The sequence below is a fragment of the Pelobates fuscus genome, chromosome 13, assembly GCF_036172605.1.
Source record: "Pelobates fuscus isolate aPelFus1 chromosome 13, aPelFus1.pri, whole genome shotgun sequence".
In the NCBI taxonomy this organism is placed as follows: domain Eukaryota; kingdom Metazoa; phylum Chordata; class Amphibia; order Anura; family Pelobatidae; genus Pelobates; species Pelobates fuscus.
In genome coordinates this window covers 26,932,381-26,954,710 of record NC_086329.1, presented here as the reverse complement: position 1 = coordinate 26,954,710, position 22,330 = coordinate 26,932,381, and the positions used below count along the sequence as shown (strand labels likewise).

The window sequence follows — 22,330 nt, the reverse complement described above, 5'->3', positions numbered from 1 at the left end:
GCATAAAAAGGTCTAACCTCTAAGCACTCATTTCATGCTCAGAGAGCACTTTGTCAACAGCTCGGTGCAATGGAGCTGAGACAATGCTTTCTCTTAGTGTGACGTGCGTCCGGCAAGGCTTTTAATGCAAAATTTTGAATAAAAGTTGACAATTTTAAATACAGTAATCATGCAATATTGTCTCTATTGCCTGCTAAGCCACACTGGACTGGGAGTGCTTTGATAGTCCGGTCAAATTCTTTTCCATTTTATGTGAATATATAGACAGAGTCTCTGGTTTATACAGTTTACAATTAGATATATACAGAACTGAGTTTGAAACATGACTGAGCTCCAAATACATGAAATTTGGTGATGTTTGTTTATTTATATACTTTTTTTTAGGTGGGGGTGGGGGGTGATATTTGTGCAATTCGTTTTATTTTCTGACTGAGGGAGCCTTCAGCTAGCTTGTTTCCTCTTGGTAATTCAGATTAAATCCCTTTTTCCAACTCTGTTCCTGGCTGCCAAATGGCCATTCTGTGCAAAAATCACATCTGTTGCGTTTGCAACAGATGTAATGTGCTGAACGGGGAAACCTACGTGACTTCTCCCACACACCGTGCACTGCCTCCCTGCATTCATCGTAATATTTTTAATTGCCCCTCTCTCCTGTTCTCCCCTACCAACGCACGCATGCTCCTCTCTCCTGTTCGGCCTTACCAAATCACGCATGCGCTCTGAGCCGGTAGAACTGTCTAATCAAATAATTCTCTATGAAAAGCATTTAATTAGACAACAAGTGGTTAGCGGTGACTTTGAAACACGGTGTGGAAATTAGAGTGGGGTGAGGGGTGCAGGAGTCCAGGGAAGTTTATACTTTATTTACAGGTTTACAAGGGGAGGACCTAGTATATAATGCACTGTGAGGCAGTGCAAACTAAATTAAATTAAATATGTTTTAAAAATGGTTAGAGTAGCCCATTATATTTTATGTCATCAGGCAAACACAATACATATGTTCTGCTATTACAAAACCAAAAGTTTTTGACAGTAAATTGCATAATCCCAACATACTCAATGAGAGGGAAGTAAAAGTAATAAATTCATTGATTAGTGTGCCTGATGGAGGTGGCTGTATTGATGTGACTGTTATGCTTCATCTACAGGAATCCATCAGTGACTTCTACTGGTATTACTCTGGAAAAGAGGTTATCGATGAATCTGGCCAACACAACTTTTCAAAGTCTCTGGCTGTTACAAAACAAATTTTTAATTCACTAACAGAATATATTCAGGTAACACAACTCTGTAACATTTTGTGATTTCTGTACATTGTAAGCGTTGTTACATAATTTACCATTTTAAATGTATCTTTAAAGGTCTTTAGAGGTTTCTTTCAGTTTGAATGCAGAATATTTCTGGGTTTGTATACAGGTTTCCTTATTTTCTGGAAAGTATTCTACAGATGAAAGATTTCTGAACTGATTAGAGTCCCTGTCACTTGTAATGTACAAATATCTTTGTTAAGTAATGGTTGAATGAAAGTCGTTCCTGCGCATCTCTGAGTTGTAGGCAGCTGCTTTGTGTTTTATCTATAGCCAGGAGGCCTGGCGCACACACCACAGCAGAGTCTTTGCTGCCAGAAGTTTGCTTTCATGGAATTCTCAGACAAATCCGTTCTTGATGTGTACAATCTGCACAGGAGCAGTACTGCTGCCTGTGTTCTGAGGTTCATTGCACATCACAGTGACACCTCTATACAGCATAACCATCAACGCCTTTTCGAAATCGCTGAGCTAGGCTCTGCTTTAAAGGCATTATAATGGAAGCAAAATAGCAGTGCACACTGGTAACCCTTTTCAAGAATGTTTTACTGACAGCGTGATTTCAAAAGGCAAATAGTGATTATTTTATCGTTGCCTCGGCATTGTGTCAATTTCAATAATTTGATAATATTGGTATAGGGTTAACCTTTTGGCTCCCTTTGCTTAATTGAGGGATGTGGTTATAGTTTTCCAGTAGCGCTATGTATGCCCAATAAGGCAAACTCCACTTTAATAGGAAAGTGACCATGCTTATTAATGCCGCAGCTAGTAATGGGCTTGCTTCTAGGAAATATAGCCTTTAATGGCTCTTGTGGGGTTCATAATGTATTTATATAGAAAATTATCCTAAGGGGTACTCAGACCACCATGACCACTTCTGATTTTAGAAGTTGGCATGTTGCAAGCAATCTGTATGTGTAGAGTTTCAGCTTGAAACGCTGTCTATAGAACGATATTAGTGATTTTCTGTCTGGCACACATGACTTAGTAAATTCGGAACTCTGTTCCAGACTGACTAAACTTTGTAACATTGTAACTAATGTGAGTCTTTTGCACAATATGTGTCCATCATCAGCACCCATTACACACTGACAACAGACATAATCCAAGTCTCTTGAAGGCTGTGCTGTGAGTGCAGGGAGAAACCTATTCAGACTGTGTGCATGCCGCTTGCGCACACATAGTCCTAATAACGGCGCAATCTAGTATTTTACCTTCCTTCTTTTATGCCAGCCATTCTGATAAATTAATTATCAGGAAATAATTATTTCAGAATGGGGGAAACGGGATGGAAGAGATAGGGTTGGGGGACAGAATGCTGCAAAATATTTTCTTCTCTATTTTGCAAAAAAAAATGCACAAACTTTAACACAAAAACTCGGGCAGTTATATAGCCTGAACACTATGCAATAATGTTTTTTTTTTATTGTATGTGTGCATGGATTCCTTATCTAACTTATTTATTTATGCAACATGAGATTTTAGTGTATAACCCAACTGTAATATGTCTCTCAATATACAGGTTTTTTAATTCAAATATTATATGTAACTGTGATGCGATTTATACTAGTTACCAATGGCCAGATAACAGCCACATTTTGTTTACCCCATGGCTTCTATGATTGCTCGATGGATGAATAAGATGGTTGTGGAATGCAAGGAGAAAATGAAGTTTCACATAGGATGCTTTTACGAATGCAAACATTGAGCCTAAAAGACAGCTTTATTCCTGGTTTCACCTCTACTTTCATCTATAGCCATACAGATTAAACCTCACTGAAGAAGCTTGCAGAGCTTACTTATGAAATAACAAGGTCAATAAGGCACATTTGTTTGCTGTTCTCTGAATTGTCAGGATGACATGATTACTGCACATCGTAGAACTGGGATCAAGCTACAATGCAAACACAATAAGATTATGTATCGGCTGCTTGTGACACAGCAGGTGCCTTGTGCTCGGCAGTGCATCAGTCAAGCTTGGAGGATGTTGCACTGTAGAATAATTTGAGATTTGCCTGTTCTGTCAAACTCACAGTCACTTGTACTTGCAGGGTCCGTGCATTGGAAACCAGCAGAGCTTAGCGCACAGTCGACTTTGGGATGCAGTGGTTGGTTTCCTTCATGTCTTCGCCAACATGCAAATGAAGCTTTCACAGGTAACGAATATGTCCAGTTTCCTGGAGTGCAACGATCACTACAATGCAATTTGCCATATCACGACTTGTCAATCTCTGTTTGTCTGCTAGAAATTGGCCTTCTTACTAAAAAGTTGGAAAATGTTGACTTAAGCAAGATTTGTCAACATATTTGTCTTTGTTAACAAGATACGTCAATCATGACTGCAGACCAAGCACATGTAAAATTATAAGGCAGGTGCTATACCACTAAATTCCCTGATTACCCATACAGAACTTCAGTTATGCCCCATCTCCTGAAACCGTTCACAACAAAAAAATGAATTCACCTTTTGAATGAGCAGAGATTGTGTGTATTGTTTAGGGTGCATTGTTTTTATGTATATCCTTTGTCATAAACCTTGCGCAGCACCGTCTTTCCACGTACAATGCTGCTCTTTAATTACACAACATTATTTGTTCATAGAGAGACGTCTGAGGTTAATTACTAAATTGTGAATTCTAAGGAATTCAAAGTACATTTCAATTTTTTCAAAATTTCGAAATAACAAACAGGAAAAAATGTCTAAGTCAACAATGTATTCAGCTCTGCTAATTTGACCTATAATTTAAAATCTACTCTACGTTTCCTACACTTTACACAGTCTAGTTAAAAACACTCTAAGAAAGTTATATTAGTACTCTTGAGGATGTTTTAGTTATAACTACCCACCTTTAATAAACTATAAGAATAGGAGTGATCATGTTCCACAGGCACGGTGCTAGAACTTGCTCAGTCCCGCTCTGTCTGTTAGATGGTGCAATGTGTCAGAATTGGACCTGAGAGCAAATTCCCCCTGCAGTCCAAAATATTACTTAAAAAATGCTTTTCTTTTAAAAAAAAATTTCAATACAGTCGTAAAACATCTTTAGAAATTTCTATAGAAATAATAATTTCTAAGACTCAAATTGGAGGTTCGTTTTGACAAACCGATTTTGAAAAAAATGATGAAGTTCAGGATTTTCTCCAGCACAACATATCTTGTTTATTTTCCTGTGCACTGAGGACAATCTGTTAGATTTTACAGTATGAATTGTGTGTTGGATGTTTTTTTTTTTTTTTCCATCCTCTAACCTTTTGAAAATATTCAATACTTCGAGGAGTTCACTAATTGGGATCAGTAGCTGTGACTTGCTAATTAATTACAGCACTAGAGAAACCAACTCTCTGATAAGCATATTCTGAACTAACTGAAACGGTCCTTTTTACACGTCAGCTGAGCTAAAAGGCCTTCTCTGGGGAAAACGCACTCTTACTACACAATCTAGCTAAACATCTTCTCACTCACAATAGATTTCTGTTCTTGTGAAGTGGAAAATGATTTACCCATTATAATAAAAACCCTTACTGTGAATACATTTTATTATCTGAGGTCAATACTGTGTTAACGTGAATTTATCAAAACATGTTTTATCTAGTCTTCTACTGCTTTACCGTGAAATGTGGTTCCATGCCTCGTCACATTTTAGAGCCAGACTTGAGTTTTAAAATACTGTGGCTTATTTCATCACTATGAAAGTCATGATTGAATCTCGATATAATGAACCTGTTGGATTTTAACAAAAACAGACTAGAAGAAAATCATATTGCGGTATTCACTAAATCTCAGTGAAAAAAAACGCAGGTGTGTCTTGCAATTTTGGATCCTTGCAAAATCAGTTTGAAGCTAAAGAAGCAATGCCAAAAAAAATTCAGGACAGGGAGATTCTTTGAGTTTTCTTGGAGGTGAATCATTGTGTTAAGTTCCTTTGACATGAAATGCAAAGATACTTGGTGAATTTGCTTCATTTTACAAGTTTGTAGCTGTAGGTTTTTATAAATATGCCAGAATTTTTCCCAGAATACTCAAAATATGACTTTGTAGAGAGGTTTATTATCTGGGAAAGGCCTAATTATCTGGGTGTTAAAATCACTAACACTCAGGCCATCTCAGTTTTTTTCTAACTTCTCTTCAAACTCCACCGAAGAGCTGAACTGTGCACAAACTTGGCAGAGTCAAGTTCATTCTTATTTTTTTATAAGCTTAGTAATGAGAGAAAACTTAAAAGTACTTTACATTGTATTTGACATGGTTGAGGTTACAATGAAGCACAGTCCATTTGTCTTCATAGTTGTTGCTGACAGTGGTTTCCCAATACTTGGAGATACTGATTGTAAAAAGATCATCCTCTATCTGTTCACAAACCAGCTTAACTCTAAATTAACAGCTGCATATATTTTTTTTTTATTATTGGCATTTATATAGGGCCAACTTATTCTACAGTGCTTTACAATATTATAAAGAGGTAAATTTAAGATTAAGTGAGACAATCATAAAATGTTACAGGAACAATAGGTTGATGAGGACCCTGCTCAACCAAGCTTACAATTAAAAGACATTCCCAATACTGTTGGTCACTTTGTGCTACAAAGAACTAGGACTTAAATATTTGCCATTTCTTGCCATTTCATCTAATGCCATCAACAGTTTCCAGATAGTAATACAGCACAATAGTTTACAAATAATAATTTGTTCTGACAAATGGTAAGCTGCAATATTGTTATTGTACAGTAATGTCTAATATTGACTTCCTTCCTACAGTGCTGGTTAATTTACAGTGATATATATATCTATCTACAAACCAAAGAAGTTATGGTGGGGAAAAAAGTGATTGAAAACTCCTTCCACCTGAAGTCAGTGGATAGTCAATACATAGTTAAACACAGATCTGCACACACCAGTCAAGCCATAAGATGTGCTTTTTCCACAGAAAACTAGAATTTGCTGTGATGGTACTACCACAAGGGATTCTGTGTTGGCATATATTAATCTGCATATGCCAACCCAGAACCGCTTACGGTAGTAACATCACTGCAAATTTTACTTTTCTGTGGAAAAAGCACATCTTATGGTTGACTGGTGTGTGCAGATCTCTGTGGGAAAAGCAGGTCTATATATATATTAGTAATATATTTCAAAAACATAAATATATAGCCCCTTCTATAGCAATAAATCAAAAAATGACCTTACTAGAGCACTCAAAGTTAAACACAATTTATTGTAAAAATTCAATATAAAAGAAATCACTTGTGCATAAAAAATGTCCTGCCCGGACACAGAAAGCAACCACTTTCAAACACAATATAAAATAAAGCAATCGCTTATGCAGAAAAATGTCCTGTTCGGACTATTTGAATAAAAGCCATAAAAAGAGTCCAGACCTTATTCAGATGCTCGGCGTCCCGAGTCAGAATATATGATGTTGGAAAAGTCTTGAATAAAAGTCCTTTTGTAATCTGAGTTAAGGCTTGTAGTGATGGGAGTCAGACCTCTCCAGACGCGTTTCTCCGCTCCTGCGGCTTTATCAATGAATAAGGTCATTGTGGTAGTACCATCACAGCAAATTCTAGTTTTCTGTGGAAAAAGCACATCTTATGGCTTGACTGGTGTGTGCAGATCTGTGTTTAACTATGTATTGACTATCCACTGACTTCAGGTGGAAGGAGTTTTCAATCACTTTTTTCCCCACCATAACTTCTTTGGTTTGTAGATAGATATATATATCACTGTAAATTAACCAGCACTGTAGGAAGGAAGTCAATATTAGACATTACTGTACAATAACAATATTGCAGCTTACCATTTGTCAGAATAAATTATTATTTGTAAACTATTGTGCTGTATTACTATCTGGAAACTGTTGATGGCATTAGATGAAATGGCAAGAAATGGCAAATATTTAAGTCCTAGTTCTTTGTAGCACAAAGTGACCAACAGTATTGGGAATGTCTTTTAATTGTAAGCTTGTTTGAGCAGGGTCCTCATCAACCTATTGTTCCTGTAACATTTTATGATTGTCTCACTTAATCTTAAATTTATGTTTTTGAACTGTATTCTATAGGTAGTTAGGTACCCTATTTAGTTAACCCCTTGCACATTCATTTAATCAGCGCTCCACTTACTATATATTTTTCTATATTAGTAATATAATTGACTAGAACACTGAAGTAGAGTGATTCCCAATTTGGGAACACCAGGTGTTTGTGAATTGAATTCCCTTTGATGCACAGCTGTCCACTGGAATGCCGTTCAATGTTAGTAATCACTGCTGTGGTCCTATTCTCATCCCAAACATTTCATTTTTTCCCCTAGGATTCTAGTCAAATAGAGTTGCTGAAGGAAATGTTAGATCTTTTGCAGGATATGGTGGTGATGCTCCTTTCCCTTCTAGAAGGTAGGTTTCTAGCAGAATGAGTGTGCTTCATATGGATTATTGAAATGATAATATTTTAAATATCTTATGGAAAGTTGAGTTTGAGTGGCAGTCAAATGTACAGAAAAAGTATGCATAAGTATATCTGATCATAACTGTGAAAGTGTCCTCTTAAAGTAATAAAGGTTTAAATTAGCACTTAGAAATGGATAAGAATTTTGTACATCACACATTCCAAGGTGTGGCATGCAAGCGATATCAATTTAAAAATTATTAATAGTGGCACATTCATTTATCAAACTTATAAATCCATGATCACAAATTCCCACAGAGTCATTTGGTAGAGAATACAACAGTAACAGTAAGCCAAGGTCAAGTGACGTGACCTCTAAGCAGTTATACACCACCAGGAAACAGATCACACAGGCAGAACATAAAACATATGTTTAACCCGACTTAGCGGTAGGCAAGACCACAGCCAACTTTCTTTTGGTTGTAGGATTCAGGGATTTGATTAGCCTAGGTGGCACCAAAGGCCGCTCCATCTACATGCATTTTGGCAAGAATGTAAGAGACTTGATTTGGCTGGAGGCCTAAAGCTTGAATAATATCCAGCGTGTATCTAGTCGGCATATAGCATTGCTGGCCACTATGCAGGTCTGTAAGACCACAGTGTGGATCCCAATGATACTGAATATAATTTTTTTGTACCTTCTCTTTCAAAAAAAGCAAACCAAACAGACTTGTAGGGTAGATGTTGACACATTGTACACCAAAATGTCAAATTGGACAGAATTGCTAGGCTGCTGCGGCTGAGGTATTGTATCTCACGGGAAAACTCATGGTATAGTCATTCTTGTTTCTGGGTTTGTTCACCATCTACAAAGCTACATGACTGTAAAATAGAGTCTACACAATATCAGCTTTCATGGGCTTACACTCTAAGTGGCATCAACTTGATGATATGGACTTTCTATTGCATTGATATAGTCTCTATCAGGAGTTGAAATAGTTGAAATTGCAGGAGGTAGGGCTCCACTGTGGTCTCTAGGGAACACTGGTGGAGAAGTATGATCTTCTCAATTCTGAGTCTTATAGATATGTGCATCTCCTACCTTCATGACCATCAGATTTAAATTTAACGTGCTATGAAACATATAGACTCGATGTATAGACATCATATAAGAGACCGGGGATGATTTCCTTACTGGATAAACCATTTAAATCCTAACTAGGATCACTTAGTGCTTATTACATTATAGAGACATGTTTTAATGTTGCCAGATTAGCCAAAATGCCCCAACTTAGAGAGTCATAACATTTTGGGGTATGTGCAGAGAGGACTACATGCATGCCAGGGGCATTTTGGGTCACCATCCTAAAAACCTATAATCCTATAAAAATAGCCTCATTTTGGACTGTTCTGAAGTATCCAGTACCACATCTAGTGTGTTTATGGTTTTGTTAGAGTAGAAAGCCATATTACAGATAATGATCATACAGCTGGGTAACCTTGGCATCATAGGTATATATGATCTACATTCCCTACCATGCTCAGTCAGCCAACAGAATGAGCACTGATCATCATAGAAGATATATCTCATAAGGACCTTGAGCTCTAAAGATATCCATGACAAATATCTGGAATGCCACGGTTACGCATCACAAATATTTTGAGTGCCAAAGTCACGATCACGTTACCCATAACTGTAATGTGTGAAGTGCCAAGGTTACTCATCACAAACATCTGGAGTGGAAGAGTCACCATTCTAAGGTTATTCATAGCTGGTGTGTCAGTTGCAAACATATGGATTGTCAAGGCTACTGAGCCCTTCAGGCTGACTGTTCATTATGAGAAATATAGTTAACAAGCCTCAAGAGTCATTGCTGACCGAGTTGTAACAATTCCTGCAAGTGAGGGCTACTGAGTGGAAGGATATATTTACTTTGGAAAGTGGGAAATCATATAGCAACATAATAAGCTCCTTCCCCAGTGAGCTTACTGTGCAGTTCCCAATACTCAAGGTCACTCAGAGAGTGTTGACTTACTATCCTCCATTGATATTATCACTAGGACATCAGTATTCATAACTCAATGTCTTTCCTGCCACTAGAATATAAACTGCTGAGCCTAAAATTATATATTTATAACCAGATGTCCCTTCTGAGTAGGATAAATCAAATCCTTTCACATTAGCATTATAATAAACCTATTTACATGTATTTTGATTTTTTATTTCCTATTCACCCACTTGGTGATTCCCAATTCATTTAGTGGCTTACTTAAAAGCACTTATACAATATATATATATATATATATATATATATATATATATATATATATATATATATACACATTACTGGCTTGAATTGGCTGAATATTAAAGAATGAAAAAAGAAAAACTTGCTTTTAATGTTTTTATTTTAATTTGTTTTTATTTTTGCAGGGAATGTAGTAAATGGGACTATTGGAAAACAAATGGTAGACACACTTGTAGAGTCTTCAAGCAACGTAGAGATGATTTTGAAGTTCTTTGATATGTTTCTGAAGCTGAAAGATCTAACAAGTTCTGATACATTTAAAGAATATGATCCCGAAGGGAAAGGCATCATCTCCAAAAAGGAATTCCAGAAGGCAATGGAGGGACAGAAGCAATATGCTCAGTCTGAAATTGAATTCCTACTCTCCTGTGCAGAGGCAGACGAGAATGATATGTTTAATTATGTTGAATTTGTAGACCGATTTCATGAACCAGCAAAGGACATTGGGTTTAATGTTGCCGTATTGCTAACTAACCTCTCTGAACACATGCCAAATGATTCCAGACTGCAGTGTCTTTTAGATCCAGCAAACAGTGTACTTAGTTACTTTTCTCCATACCTTGGCCGTATTGAAATCATGGGTGGAGCAAAAAGAATAGAGAGAGTCTACTTTGAAATAAGCGAGTCAAGCCGAACACAGTGGGAAAAACCTCAGGTCAAAGAGTCCAAGAGGCAATTTATATTTGATGTGGTCAATGAGGGAGGAGAACAGGAGAAAATGGAATTGTTTGTGAACTTTTGTGAAGACACTATCTTTGAGATGCAATTGGCATCCCAAATTTCGGAGTCAGATACTACAGAGAGGCCAGAGGATGAGGAAGATGATGAACCTCACCATATAATTGAAGTTGGTGAAGAAAACAACGAATCGCAGTCTGCAGAATCTCCTTCAGCTTTTATTGCTGCTTTCACGGCATTTAAAAAGAATACCTCCAATTTCATTAAAATGCTTACCTTGAAAAATGTTGTTAAGCAATTTCGTAAGGTGAAAAAAATGACTCTTAAAGAATTGGTGAAAGTCTTCTTTTCATTTTTCTGGATGCTCTTTGTTGGCTTGTTTCAGTTTGTGTTTACTATAGTATGGGGAATATTTCAGATTCTTTGGACTACTGTATTTGGAGGGGGTTTAGTAGAAGGAGCTAAAAACATTAAAGTCACCAAAATTCTGGGGGATATGCCAGATCCCACACAATTTGGAATTCACGATGATGTCCTGGATGGTGAAAAAGCAGATGCACTTGAAAACACCATTTCTATAGACCTTCCACATCTTGCTAAAGGAGACAAAGGAGATGTTGATATGCCAGACATATTTAGCATGCAGGCTAAGAAGCATGGACAAGACATCGGACTTGGTGATTTCTCAGAGATTGCAAGTATAGATAGTGCAACCAGTTTGGAGAGCGCCGTCCATAAAAAGAAAAAAGCTCTTGTGAGTAATTAATTTTTTTTATACTTTTTATTTGTAGTATGTTATTAAATAGATTTAAATGTGATTTAAATAGAAACCATTAGCAATATATGTTTTTATAACATGACAGAACTTCACATATTTAAAATTGCTTCACATTGCATTGCTGTTTTGCATCAGTGAACAAATTCTCATCCAAACTGGAAGTTGTTGTAAGATACAATAAATTTGTATGGAATGGACAGCATATTCCTTTAGCCTATAACAAGTTGAGGTATTGTAGTGTTAATGTCAGCCCTCTAAAAAAAACCAAAAGTGTAGACCTTTAGTCTCTACTTATTTGAATACCTCAAACTAAAATCCAATTGGCAAAATCAGACTTAAATATGTGACCGTAGTTGACTTTTTTTCCTAGATCAGTTGTTTTTTTCCAACATGTTGCCATTCAGATTTCAATTTGCTGCAATTTGGCATTTAGTGGGTACCCCTTAGGTGCCTCTTAAGTACAGGTGCATCCACACTTGTGATTGGGAGATTAATTTGGTGATGGCTAGCCTCAGCATAGCACCCAGATATCACTGCACTAATTTATCTACTTTCATGGAAAACAATTTGATGACCGGTCACAAGGAACTCATTTAATATCCTTTGTGTTTTGCAGTCACTGTGCGGAGATTCCAGATGATATGATCCTTCCTTTAATAGTTCTATAATAGAGTTAATGAGGCAAACTTTACTTGTTAGTCATGCATGTTAGTCAGCAGATGCTTTACCATGAAGCCTACAGCTAACATTTACTGTTATTGTCATTCCTATAATGTACATTCCCGACATGTGAGCATTGCAGGACAAATGAGACACTATATATTTAGCTCCTTAGAATGATGTCCATGTGACAGAGAAAATTATTACTGGATCATGTTTTTGCTTTGCTTGTTTTTTTTGTTCCAAATCATTAAAACTGGCTTAACAATACAAGTACAAAAAGGACAGTGAAATTACCATCTTTTGGCTGCAGCCCAATATTTATTATTCTTTTGAAATTAATTGCTTTTGATGCCAAAGCTTTTTGGGAATCATTGCCACCCAAGTAATTCAATGACCATCACAACAAGTGACATGAAACTGGTACTAGCCTTCTGAATATAGCCCTGCGGTACAGTAAGCTGACATATATAGCCAGGTTCATTTCTGAAATACTGAAAGGAACAATTAATTCTAAGCAGTGCACGCTTTATAGAAATGACTGTCCTGCTTTTTAATCATCACACGATCCTTCTCTCTCTCTTATTTTACCCAAGAATTAACCTGTCCAATTTTATTGCTGTTATATTCTGTTGAAAATGCTTCTGGTAATAGGGTATTTTCTGATCTAATATTTTATAGTTGACTTTTAATGTGTATCATAAGCTCTTAAACTGATCTATTTCTCTTATTCTGGACAATATATGCGCCTATGTATTTAACTTGTTTGAGAATTCCCCTCACACTCCATAAGTTAACAGGTTGATTAGAATTTAAGTGGCTCTATTGTGGCAATATCACTTTCAAGTATTTAATAAAGAGAAAATTAATATTATGAAATACTTATGTTCACTGTGTTGGAATTTGCTTAAAATTTCAATGCAATCAAAGGAACTAATAAGACAACGTTCTACCCTCAAGTATTGTCAATTCCCAATGTTGTAGATCTCAGCAAACATATCTTCTTGCACAAGAGTTTTGGGCTGTGGAGAACATTGAAGAATCCTCCATAGACCTCGCTGTTGTACTCTCAGACACAAGTAAGAGTACAGCAGTGATGTGGGCTCCTATTAGATGAAGCTCCAGGAGGCTAAGTAAAGAAAATGAAGGCACTCGTGATTGAGAGCTTCATGTACGTTTATCGTCCCTCAACTTCACCTACCAGGCTGTCGAACACTGAGTGGGGATATTGAAACATGCAAAGACCCCAGAGGGTCAAAAGTTTCCTCCAACCGCTGTAACAACTTATGCTTTTTAGGTTACGGTGCAAGGAGGTCCATTGTCACTCTCTCATTGCACAAATTTGCTTATAACTGGTAATAAGCAAATTGTATCTATAGTTACTTCTCTGCATGTCTAAATATTTTACCTCAAAGTAAGGCTGTTCATCAGCAGTAGAAGGACATCAGTAGAAGGACATTTCTTAAGGGTCCAGAAAGAGTTAACGTCCAATTATGATTTGCCTGCAAGTGGATTTAATTGAGATATAAAAATATATTAAAGGTCAATGCAAAGATTGACCCGCGTGCACTAATTATGCCTCTGAGAAGGCAGCTGGGAGTGTGGTGTTTGCATGGCAACCTCTGTTCCCAGCCTGATTCCCAGAATGAATATTCCTGGTGACCTGGATTTTATATTATGAATTGTGCAAGAAAAAGGCAATGGTTTACAAAGGGACACTACTGGCTAGAAACGATCCATTACTTTTTTTAAAATGTATGCGGAAAGAAAAAAACATTAAATGAAAAATATGGAAGATACTCACATGTGAAGCTCCCGCGTTTGCTGCAAAGCAACTCCACAAACGATGCTTACTAAACTGTCAATAGCACTATGGAGCTTATCCCATAAGCAGCAGTTTATACGTAAAGAGCAGGTTTTTGAGAGTTGTAGTTCAAATATCAGCATTTAGAGTAGAATACTCTAAATCTGGACTACAACTCCCAGAATCAAGCAATGTACAGCAATAATTTTAGAGAAGAAAACTGCAGCGTTGTTAGGGTGGTGCAGAAAGGGTGGGTTTACTGACCAAAAGTAATTAGTTAAACTTGATGGGTTTCTTTTGAAAACTAACTGTGATCTTTTCTTGACCTATTCTTCAACTGCAATGTATAATGCAGCAAAATAAATTCTGCAAAACAACTTGGCAAGTGGCAAGACATGGTACAGGATTAACATGTTGAAGAGGTCTACATAGCAATGTAATATAAATTATACTTTTTGGGTCCTGACAAATATGATGAGCCACTCTCAGCCAACAGACACCCACAGAAATCAGTATTGGTGCTGACCCAGGAATAAATTGTACCAGTGGAACAGGGCCAGCTACTTGAGCCCCCTATTTGTTTGCACCCTGTGTTCAGTGCTAGCCGGCTGTCAGCATTGCAATGCAGCCAGAGAATGTTGGTGTAGATCATATAATACAATCTTGTGGATGGGGGTCCACTCAACTTTCTTATACGATGAAGTCCAACTCTGGGTGCACGTTGTGGCCCCTTTTAACCTATCACCACCATCCATCGCAGTCCGTTAAAAATTGGGAAGATCCAGTCCATTTATACAGACCGAAACCTTTTTGAATCAATCCCCGTCTCTTGGTTAGCAGCTGGAGTGGGGAATGGTTACATCTGCTGTTTTGTGAAGAAGAATGGTGAGGCTTCTTTGGGTCAAGTCTGTTTGAGTTCGTTATTTTGTTAGAAAGGCCTGGGCAGCATAGTTTTTTTTTTTTTTTTTAAATCATGCAGATGGCTCTGATGTAAGTATGATAAATGTGTTCACCGTGAGTCATTTAGGAAAGTGTTTCTCGTCAGATAAAGTGCACTAATCACACCCTAATCCCCTTGTGTATAAATGTATTCAGACTAGCCCTGCAGCCAAGGGAGCTAATTAGATTGTTACACTAGATGTTAATTAGCAGTTAGTTGAATTCTTGCTGCATCGCCAGAGATTCATTCATCAGCAGCTAAGGTCCAAGTTGGGAAATTCAGTGAAATTAGCATTACTCCAGTTGGAATACATTGAAGTGCCCTTGCTTGTTTTAATATTTAATTGTATAATTGCCAGTGATTAAAGTGGCAAGCAGAGTATAACAATCTCGGTCTCCTTTATGTAAACCTACACACTTATCTCTTTCTTCTCCAATTCTTCTCCAATTTTTGTTTAGCGGCACATCATGCATTCCTTCCTAAATCATCTATCCAATCTATCAAAACTATGCGCTACAAGAATAACTGTTGCAACTATGTATCACATAGCTCTATAAGAAAAACTAATAGTAATATGTCCAGCGAGTTAGATATTTGCCTTAGAATAATAGTGGTATAGGCAAAAATATAAACTCGCTGGACATTTTATTATTCGTTTTTCTTATAGAGCTATGTATTACATAGCTGCAACAGTTATTCCTGCAGCGCATAGTGGTATATTTGAGACTTGACTATCCACTACCTTAACCAAGAAATATCTGTACCTTCTTTTCCTCTATATGTTTGATACCTTCTGTATCCCAGATATTTGGATTTTTTTTTTTTAACAATTTTGCTTATATATTCTTTTGATTGATATATATATATATATATTTTTTTTTTATTTAATATTTAGACTATAGCTTTATACCCCTTTATAAGAGTTATAAATTAGAGTGCTCTCATCACACTAGATTTATTTTGGTTGTACAATTATAGGGCTCAAACCCCTTGATGAAGTGGTGAAGCTATTGTTCTCTGTTGTTGTTTTTTTTTATTTATTTTTTATATTTATTAATTTTGCAGTGCATAGTTGAACAAACACGCTTGTGCTGCCACAATAGCAGACGCAAGCGAAGAAATGTACACAGTATAAACATTTTGTGGCATGCAATATCGGCACTTTTTTTTGTTAGTAAAGTCACGCTGGGTACATATATTATAAACGGTATATACATTAGCTTTGATAGCGGGCAACTAGTGAGGAACAGTATGATATATCAACTAGGCGTATCTGTGTGAACAGAACATGTATGGTATACTGTATTAGGCTAAAATAAGTTACGCCTTTAGGCAGGTTAAGTTACGTGGCTGGTATGCAAGTGAGATAGTACAACGTTAACTAGAATGAAATAAACACGCTTTTCTGATTATAGGCTGAAGATAGTCACTGTGATCTGGGTTTTTCTCGAGTGTCTTGCTGCCCGTTACCTTCCATGTTCTTGCTTGTATTATGAAACACTGTTGTCAGGGACCTAAGGCAAGAAAAAAGGAGTATAATACTGGAACCACAGTTCATCAGACATGGCAATATGTGGCATCTTGATAGGGTGTCATGCACAGGAACACGGTGGAGAGAGTGCTCAGGGCATGAGAGTGTTCATGATTGATTGTCTCTCTCATCCAATTCCCTCTGTTGGTAGGCGTCTGTATCCCTCTGGTGAGTTGCGGGGGCTCGGCGCCGCTTGGGTGCGGGTGTGGGAAACCCTCCAGCCCCAGGCCGATATGCAGGCCTGCATCCCGTGGCCACAAACTCTTTTGCTTCTCTGGCATGAGTTTTCTCCTCCCGTGGGAGCGGCGGACGGCCTGATGGTGAGCTGCCGCTTGCAGCTCTTGGATGGCCGCCTGTGTGGGCGATGCTGCTGGGTCAGGACCCTCTTGGCCTTCAGCCTGGGTGGGCCAGGACGTGTAAGGAGCGATGGGGTGACTGATACTTTGCCCGAGGGTGACCCCCTCAACCAAAAAAGAAAGGTGAAGCGCTACATACAATACTCAAATAAGTCCACACTCTTAGGAGTATTCACTTCCCAAATGGTCGTAGGATGGATGAAAAATGAGACAGAATGTTCTGAAAAAGAAATTAAATCCTCATAGTGCAACTCTGTGATTCAATGTATACGTTATAAATTTGTGTATAGAACCACTCACATTCAGTTGAGCTTATAGCCAAGCTCAGGGGTACACGCTTTCAGGTCCGTAAAGGCGACCTTTCCCCTTGTTCAGACTTTTTTCCTCGATAGGGCTAGAGCTCAAGCGAAAAAATATATAGTATAATACCGTCTATTACCAGTGTACAATATAAAAGGAAATAGGAATAATACTCACAAGCCGAGAGCCAACTATTAGGCTCAATCTCTGCACAATGTGTAGTTAAGGACTACACTCCTTTAAGAGCAGGAACCAGTAGCCCAAAATGACTTTAAAAATATATTTATTAGGTATTTAGATCTAAAATTGTAATGGCCAATTACAATATATAAGAAACAATACACTTAAAAATTACTTAGTATACAAATATACTGGGCATAAAGGTGATACTATAGTTGCAATCTCCAGGACGCGTTTCGCCAACACAATGTCGGCTTCCTCAGCTAGGTGCAACAATGTTCCAAGTGTTCCTCCTACTGTCAGGAGTCCTGCTCTTATACCTTTGTGATGAATCTTCAATCCGGCGTTCAGCTGTTTTCTGGCGCGTTCCTCTTCCCGCCTCTCCGACTGCCTCTACATGCGTTTCAAGCCTCGTTCTCATTGCCGTTCACTTCCGCATGTGGGGGCATACCGGCGAAAAGATATTGGTTCCACTGTTAGCCCTGTAGGTACCGAGAGTCGCAATCTCTCTCCTCTAATGTCCTCATATAAATACATAGCGATTAGAACGGAAGAAAATGCATATATAAAAAATAGGCATAAATATATAAATCGGAAACCTCATTCCTGCATATATATAAAGTGAACATATATATACAAATAGGAAACCTAATTCCTATACTTAATAAAATAGAATAAAATAAAACAATCCTAAAATAAATCCCAATATCTACACATAATAACACAATATCCTAAAAGATGGGGGATACTAATATGTAGCTATAAAAGTGCTCTGAAGAAACTAGATCATACAAATCTCTCCCCAAAAAAAGGGGGGACAAAAATACTAAAACAGTCCTATATAAATGCTGGTATACAAGCTGTCACTCCTGTCTATGCATATAAATAAAAGGGACTAATAGCAGCAAAAGAGAATCCTAAACCAAGCATAAAATAGTAGAGAGAAGAAAACCTCTAAAAAGGCATACAAATACCCTAGCAAATATTTATTTAAAAGTAAGTAAGTTACACTAACACAAAATCTCAAATCTAAAATTAATCTAAAAAATGGCAAATTTCAAATTCTGAATTCAAGCCGTAGGGGATGAGGGTATTAAGTTCGAAGATCCATTTCATTTCTTCCTTACTGAGTTTTTTATTAAAATCTCCCCCCCCTCCAATCTTTCCCCACTCTACTTAACCCCAAGAAGTTACTACCTAGCGGTGATTGGTTGTGGTATTTTTTGTAGTGGAGAGGTACACTATGGTTCTCTGCCCCCTTCATTATATTCCTACTATGCTCCTCTATCCTAATATGGAGAGGTCGACTAGTTTTTCCCACATAGTTCAAGCCACAAGGGCATTGCATAACATAAATCACATTGTTCGTGTGGCATGTGATTATTTCCCTGATCTCATATTTCTGTTTTTTATTCTCAAATTGTGTAATTCTTCTTTTTTTATTACCAGTTCTTCTGCATGCCAAGCACTGGCCACAGCCGAAAAAACCTTTTTCTTGATTTAAAAAGGTGTCTTTCTTTTTTCTTTCCTTAATAAAGCTTGATGTCAGACTATTGCGAAAGTTCTTCACTCCTCTATGAATGAACTTAGGTTGAGGTGGTAATATTTTCTCAAGCATTGGGTCTTGGCGAAGGATAGGCCAGAATCTTTTGACAATATTCCGAATTTTAAAATTGTCTGTACTATAATTACAAATAAAAGGTACCCCTTCCATATTCTGTTGGGTCCGGTCTTTATATTTCAAAAGATTATGCCGTTCTATCTCCTTCACTTGTGACCCCCTCAACCCCCGCTGCCCGTGTCCCCTCATACCTGTTTCCAGGGGCTCTGGCTGCTCTGTCCGTGCTGCCTGCATGCGGCTTTGGAGCTTCTCCCAAAATTCACTGAACAATCTGTCCAGCCACATCTCAATATCAGCCGTGTCATTGTAGCAGCTCGTGTGGCTAGGAGACTGGGTCAGCTTAGGTGGAGAATGTGTTGCCGCCATCTTGTGTGCGCCTCGTGTAGCGATGCCGCTGATGGAACACTTGGGGTCCGGTCCAGGCAAAGGTAGGTTACCCCTAACTTCCAGCGGGGACCGGGATATCCCCCACCGGTCCCAAGGGGGAGGGGGGGGAGAAGGAGAGTCGAAGGACGTCTGTGCTAGTTAGCGAGCGAGGAAAGCGGCCGTCTCTCCCCAGCTCGATCTGCAACAGGCCTCACCAGGCGATTTCGGGTTCCCAGGCGGGTAGAAGGCTAGTTTTCGTGTCTGTGAGTACACCTGGGTGGCCCCTGCATCGCTGTGGCCCTCCGGATTGCGGTTGTGCTGTATTTTTTGGGGGGGTTTCCCCCTAAAGTCGTGGTTTGTAGCAGGAGCTTAGTCTCAGCACGTCCGCTCAGGCAGGGTGTCAGGGTGTTAAGCTATATTGTAGGTATAATTATTATTATTATTATTATTGCCATTTATATAGCGCCTACAGATTCCGTAGTGCTTTAATATATTATGAGAGGGGGAATGTAACTATAAATAGGACAATTACAAGAAAACTTACAGGAACAATAGGTGGAAGAGGACCCTACTCAAACGAGCTTACAGTCTATAGGAGGTGGAGTATAAAACACATTAGGACAGGAAATAGCAATCAAATAAGGTGGGAGTGAAGCGGAGCTGTAGGAGAGAGTAGAGTGCTGCCCTTTAGGAGAGAGCAAGAGACAGGTATGTGAGGTAGAGGTTAGTCTGGGAGGCAGTAAGCTTTCCTAAAGAGATGAGTTTTAAGGCACTTCTTAAACAATTGAAGACTAGGGGTGAGTCTGATGGCGGTAGGCAGGCTATTCTATAGGGAGGGCGCCACCACGAGAAGTCCTGCAAGCGTGAGTTGGTCGTATAGGTGCAAGCAGCGGACAGGAGAAGGTCACGGGCAGAGCGGAGAGACCGAAAAGGGGCATACCTATGGATCTGTGAAGAGATATAAGAGGGGCTAGAATTAGTCAATGCATAAAGGTATGGGTTAGCACTTTGAATTGATTACTATAGGATACAGGAAGTCAATGTAATGACTGACAGAGGGGTGAAGTGTGAGAGGACCGACTAGAGAGGAAAATAAGTCTGGAGGCAGCATTCGTTACAGACTGTAGCGGGACAATACGGCCTTTGGGAAGACCAATTAGGAGAGGGTTACAATAATCCATGCGGGAAATTACTAGAGCATGGACAAGCTCCTTGGTAGCATCTTGCGTAAGAAAGGGGCGGATGCAGGCTATGGTTTTAAGATGGAATCTACAGGACTTGGCAACCTGCTGGATATGAGGTTCAAAGATGAGGCCAGAATCAAGTATGACACCAAGACAGCGTGCTTGCAAGGATGGATTGATGTGGATGCCAGGGGTCAAGTGTGAGTGTGAAAAAGTGTGAGATCCACCCCCCACCCCCTCAAAAAAAAATAATCAAATTATACACTCTTATGCATATATATTTCACAGAAAATAGGGGACAGCTAGAAAGTATGGGGATGGTGAAAATAGGGGACAGCTAGGATGTCAGGGTAGTGCAGTAGACATTGCTTACCTAGATTTCAGTAAGGCTTTTGACACTGTTGCACATAGAAGGCTTATCAATAAACTGCAATATTTAAGACAGCAGAGCGTTGTAGTCATTGGAGTATATTCAAAGCTTGGGCTTGTCACCAGTGGGGTACCTCAGGGATCTGTACTTGGCCCCATTCTCTTTAATATTTTTATTAGTGATATTGCAGAAGGACTTGATGGTAAGGTATGTATTTTTGCTGATGATACTAAGATATGTAACAGGGTTGATGTTCCAGCCTCCAGGAGGGATAAGCCAAATGGCAAACGATTTAGGTAAACTAGAACAATGGTCAGAGTTGTGGCAACTGACATTTAATGTGGATAAGTGCAAGATAATGCATCTTGGACGTAAAAACCTTAGGGCAGAGTGCAGAATACTAGATAGAGTCCTAACCTCAACATCTGAGGAAAGGGATTTAGGGGTGATCAGGTCCGGACTGGCCATCGGGCAAACCAGGCAAATGCCCGGTGGGCCGCGAAGGCCATGGGCCGAGGCCGGCAGGAAAGATCAAGAGATCTCCCCTGCCGGCTCATGCGCAGCAGCACCGGCCCCAAGATGGAGGTCTATTCCATCACGGGCCGGAGGGGAGATCGGGCAGTGAGCCGGTCACCCTCCGCACACGGCGAGCAGCTTCCTTTCTCTTCTTCTCGCGAGCTCCGAGATTATCAGAGCGTTGCCATGGTAACCCGCGGCAACACTCTGAAAAAACGGCGCTCGCGAGAGGGAGAGAGACTTTGTCTTACAGACTGAAATTACCTGCCTGCTGGACCGCCAGGGATGTGTGTGTGGCGTAGCCACCCCTCACTGGACCACCAGGTATGTGAATGCTCCCTCCCCCCCTGCAAAGTTAAAAGGGGGAGTAAATGGGATTTTTTTTTTTTTTTTTTACTTTTTAATAATAATTTAAGGCCATATACACACACAAACACATTACACACATACAAACACACTACACACACTGCACCCCTGCACTAACACTCACTGCACCACTAACACACAAACATTCTGCTCCCCTGCACTAACACACACTGCACTAACACACAAACACACACTGCACTAACACACACTGCAGTAACACAAACACACACTGCACTAACACACACTGCAGTGACACACAAACACACTCTGCAGTAACCCACAAACACACACTGCACCAACACACAAACATACTGCCCCCCTGCACTAACACACACTGCACTAACACACAAACATACTGCTCCCCTGCACTAACACACTACACACACAGCACCCCCTGCACTAACACACTACACACACAGCACCCCCTGCACTAACACACTACACACACAGCACCCCCTGCACTAACACACAAACACACTACACCCCCTGCACTAACACACAAACACACTGCATACACTCTATACCTCTACATACACACTACAGCCCCTGCATTAACACACACTACACACTCTATACCCCTATGTCCACACTGCACCTCCTGCACTTACACACAAACCCACTACACACACTCTATACCCCTTATATACACACTATTCCCCTGGCACTCACATACACACTCTATA

At 39.1% G+C, this 22,330-nt stretch overlaps 1 protein-coding gene across 4 annotated transcripts in view; it reads left to right on the top strand.

The window, feature by feature from the left end:
• The window catches only part of RYR3 (ryanodine receptor 3), a 477,900-nt gene that overhangs the window by 409,731 nt on the left and 45,839 nt on the right, over window positions 1-22,330 (top strand). For all 4 annotated transcript variants that reach the window (XM_063439165.1, XM_063439168.1, XM_063439167.1 and 1 more), the window contains exons 85-88: window positions 1,149-1,277; window positions 3,359-3,463; window positions 7,615-7,696; window positions 10,123-11,429. In XM_063439165.1, the coding sequence (XP_063295235.1) occupies window positions 1,149-1,277; window positions 3,359-3,463; window positions 7,615-7,696; window positions 10,123-11,429 (1,623 nt within the window). The remainder of the gene's footprint in view (window positions 1-1,148; window positions 1,278-3,358; window positions 3,464-7,614; window positions 7,697-10,122; window positions 11,430-22,330) is intronic.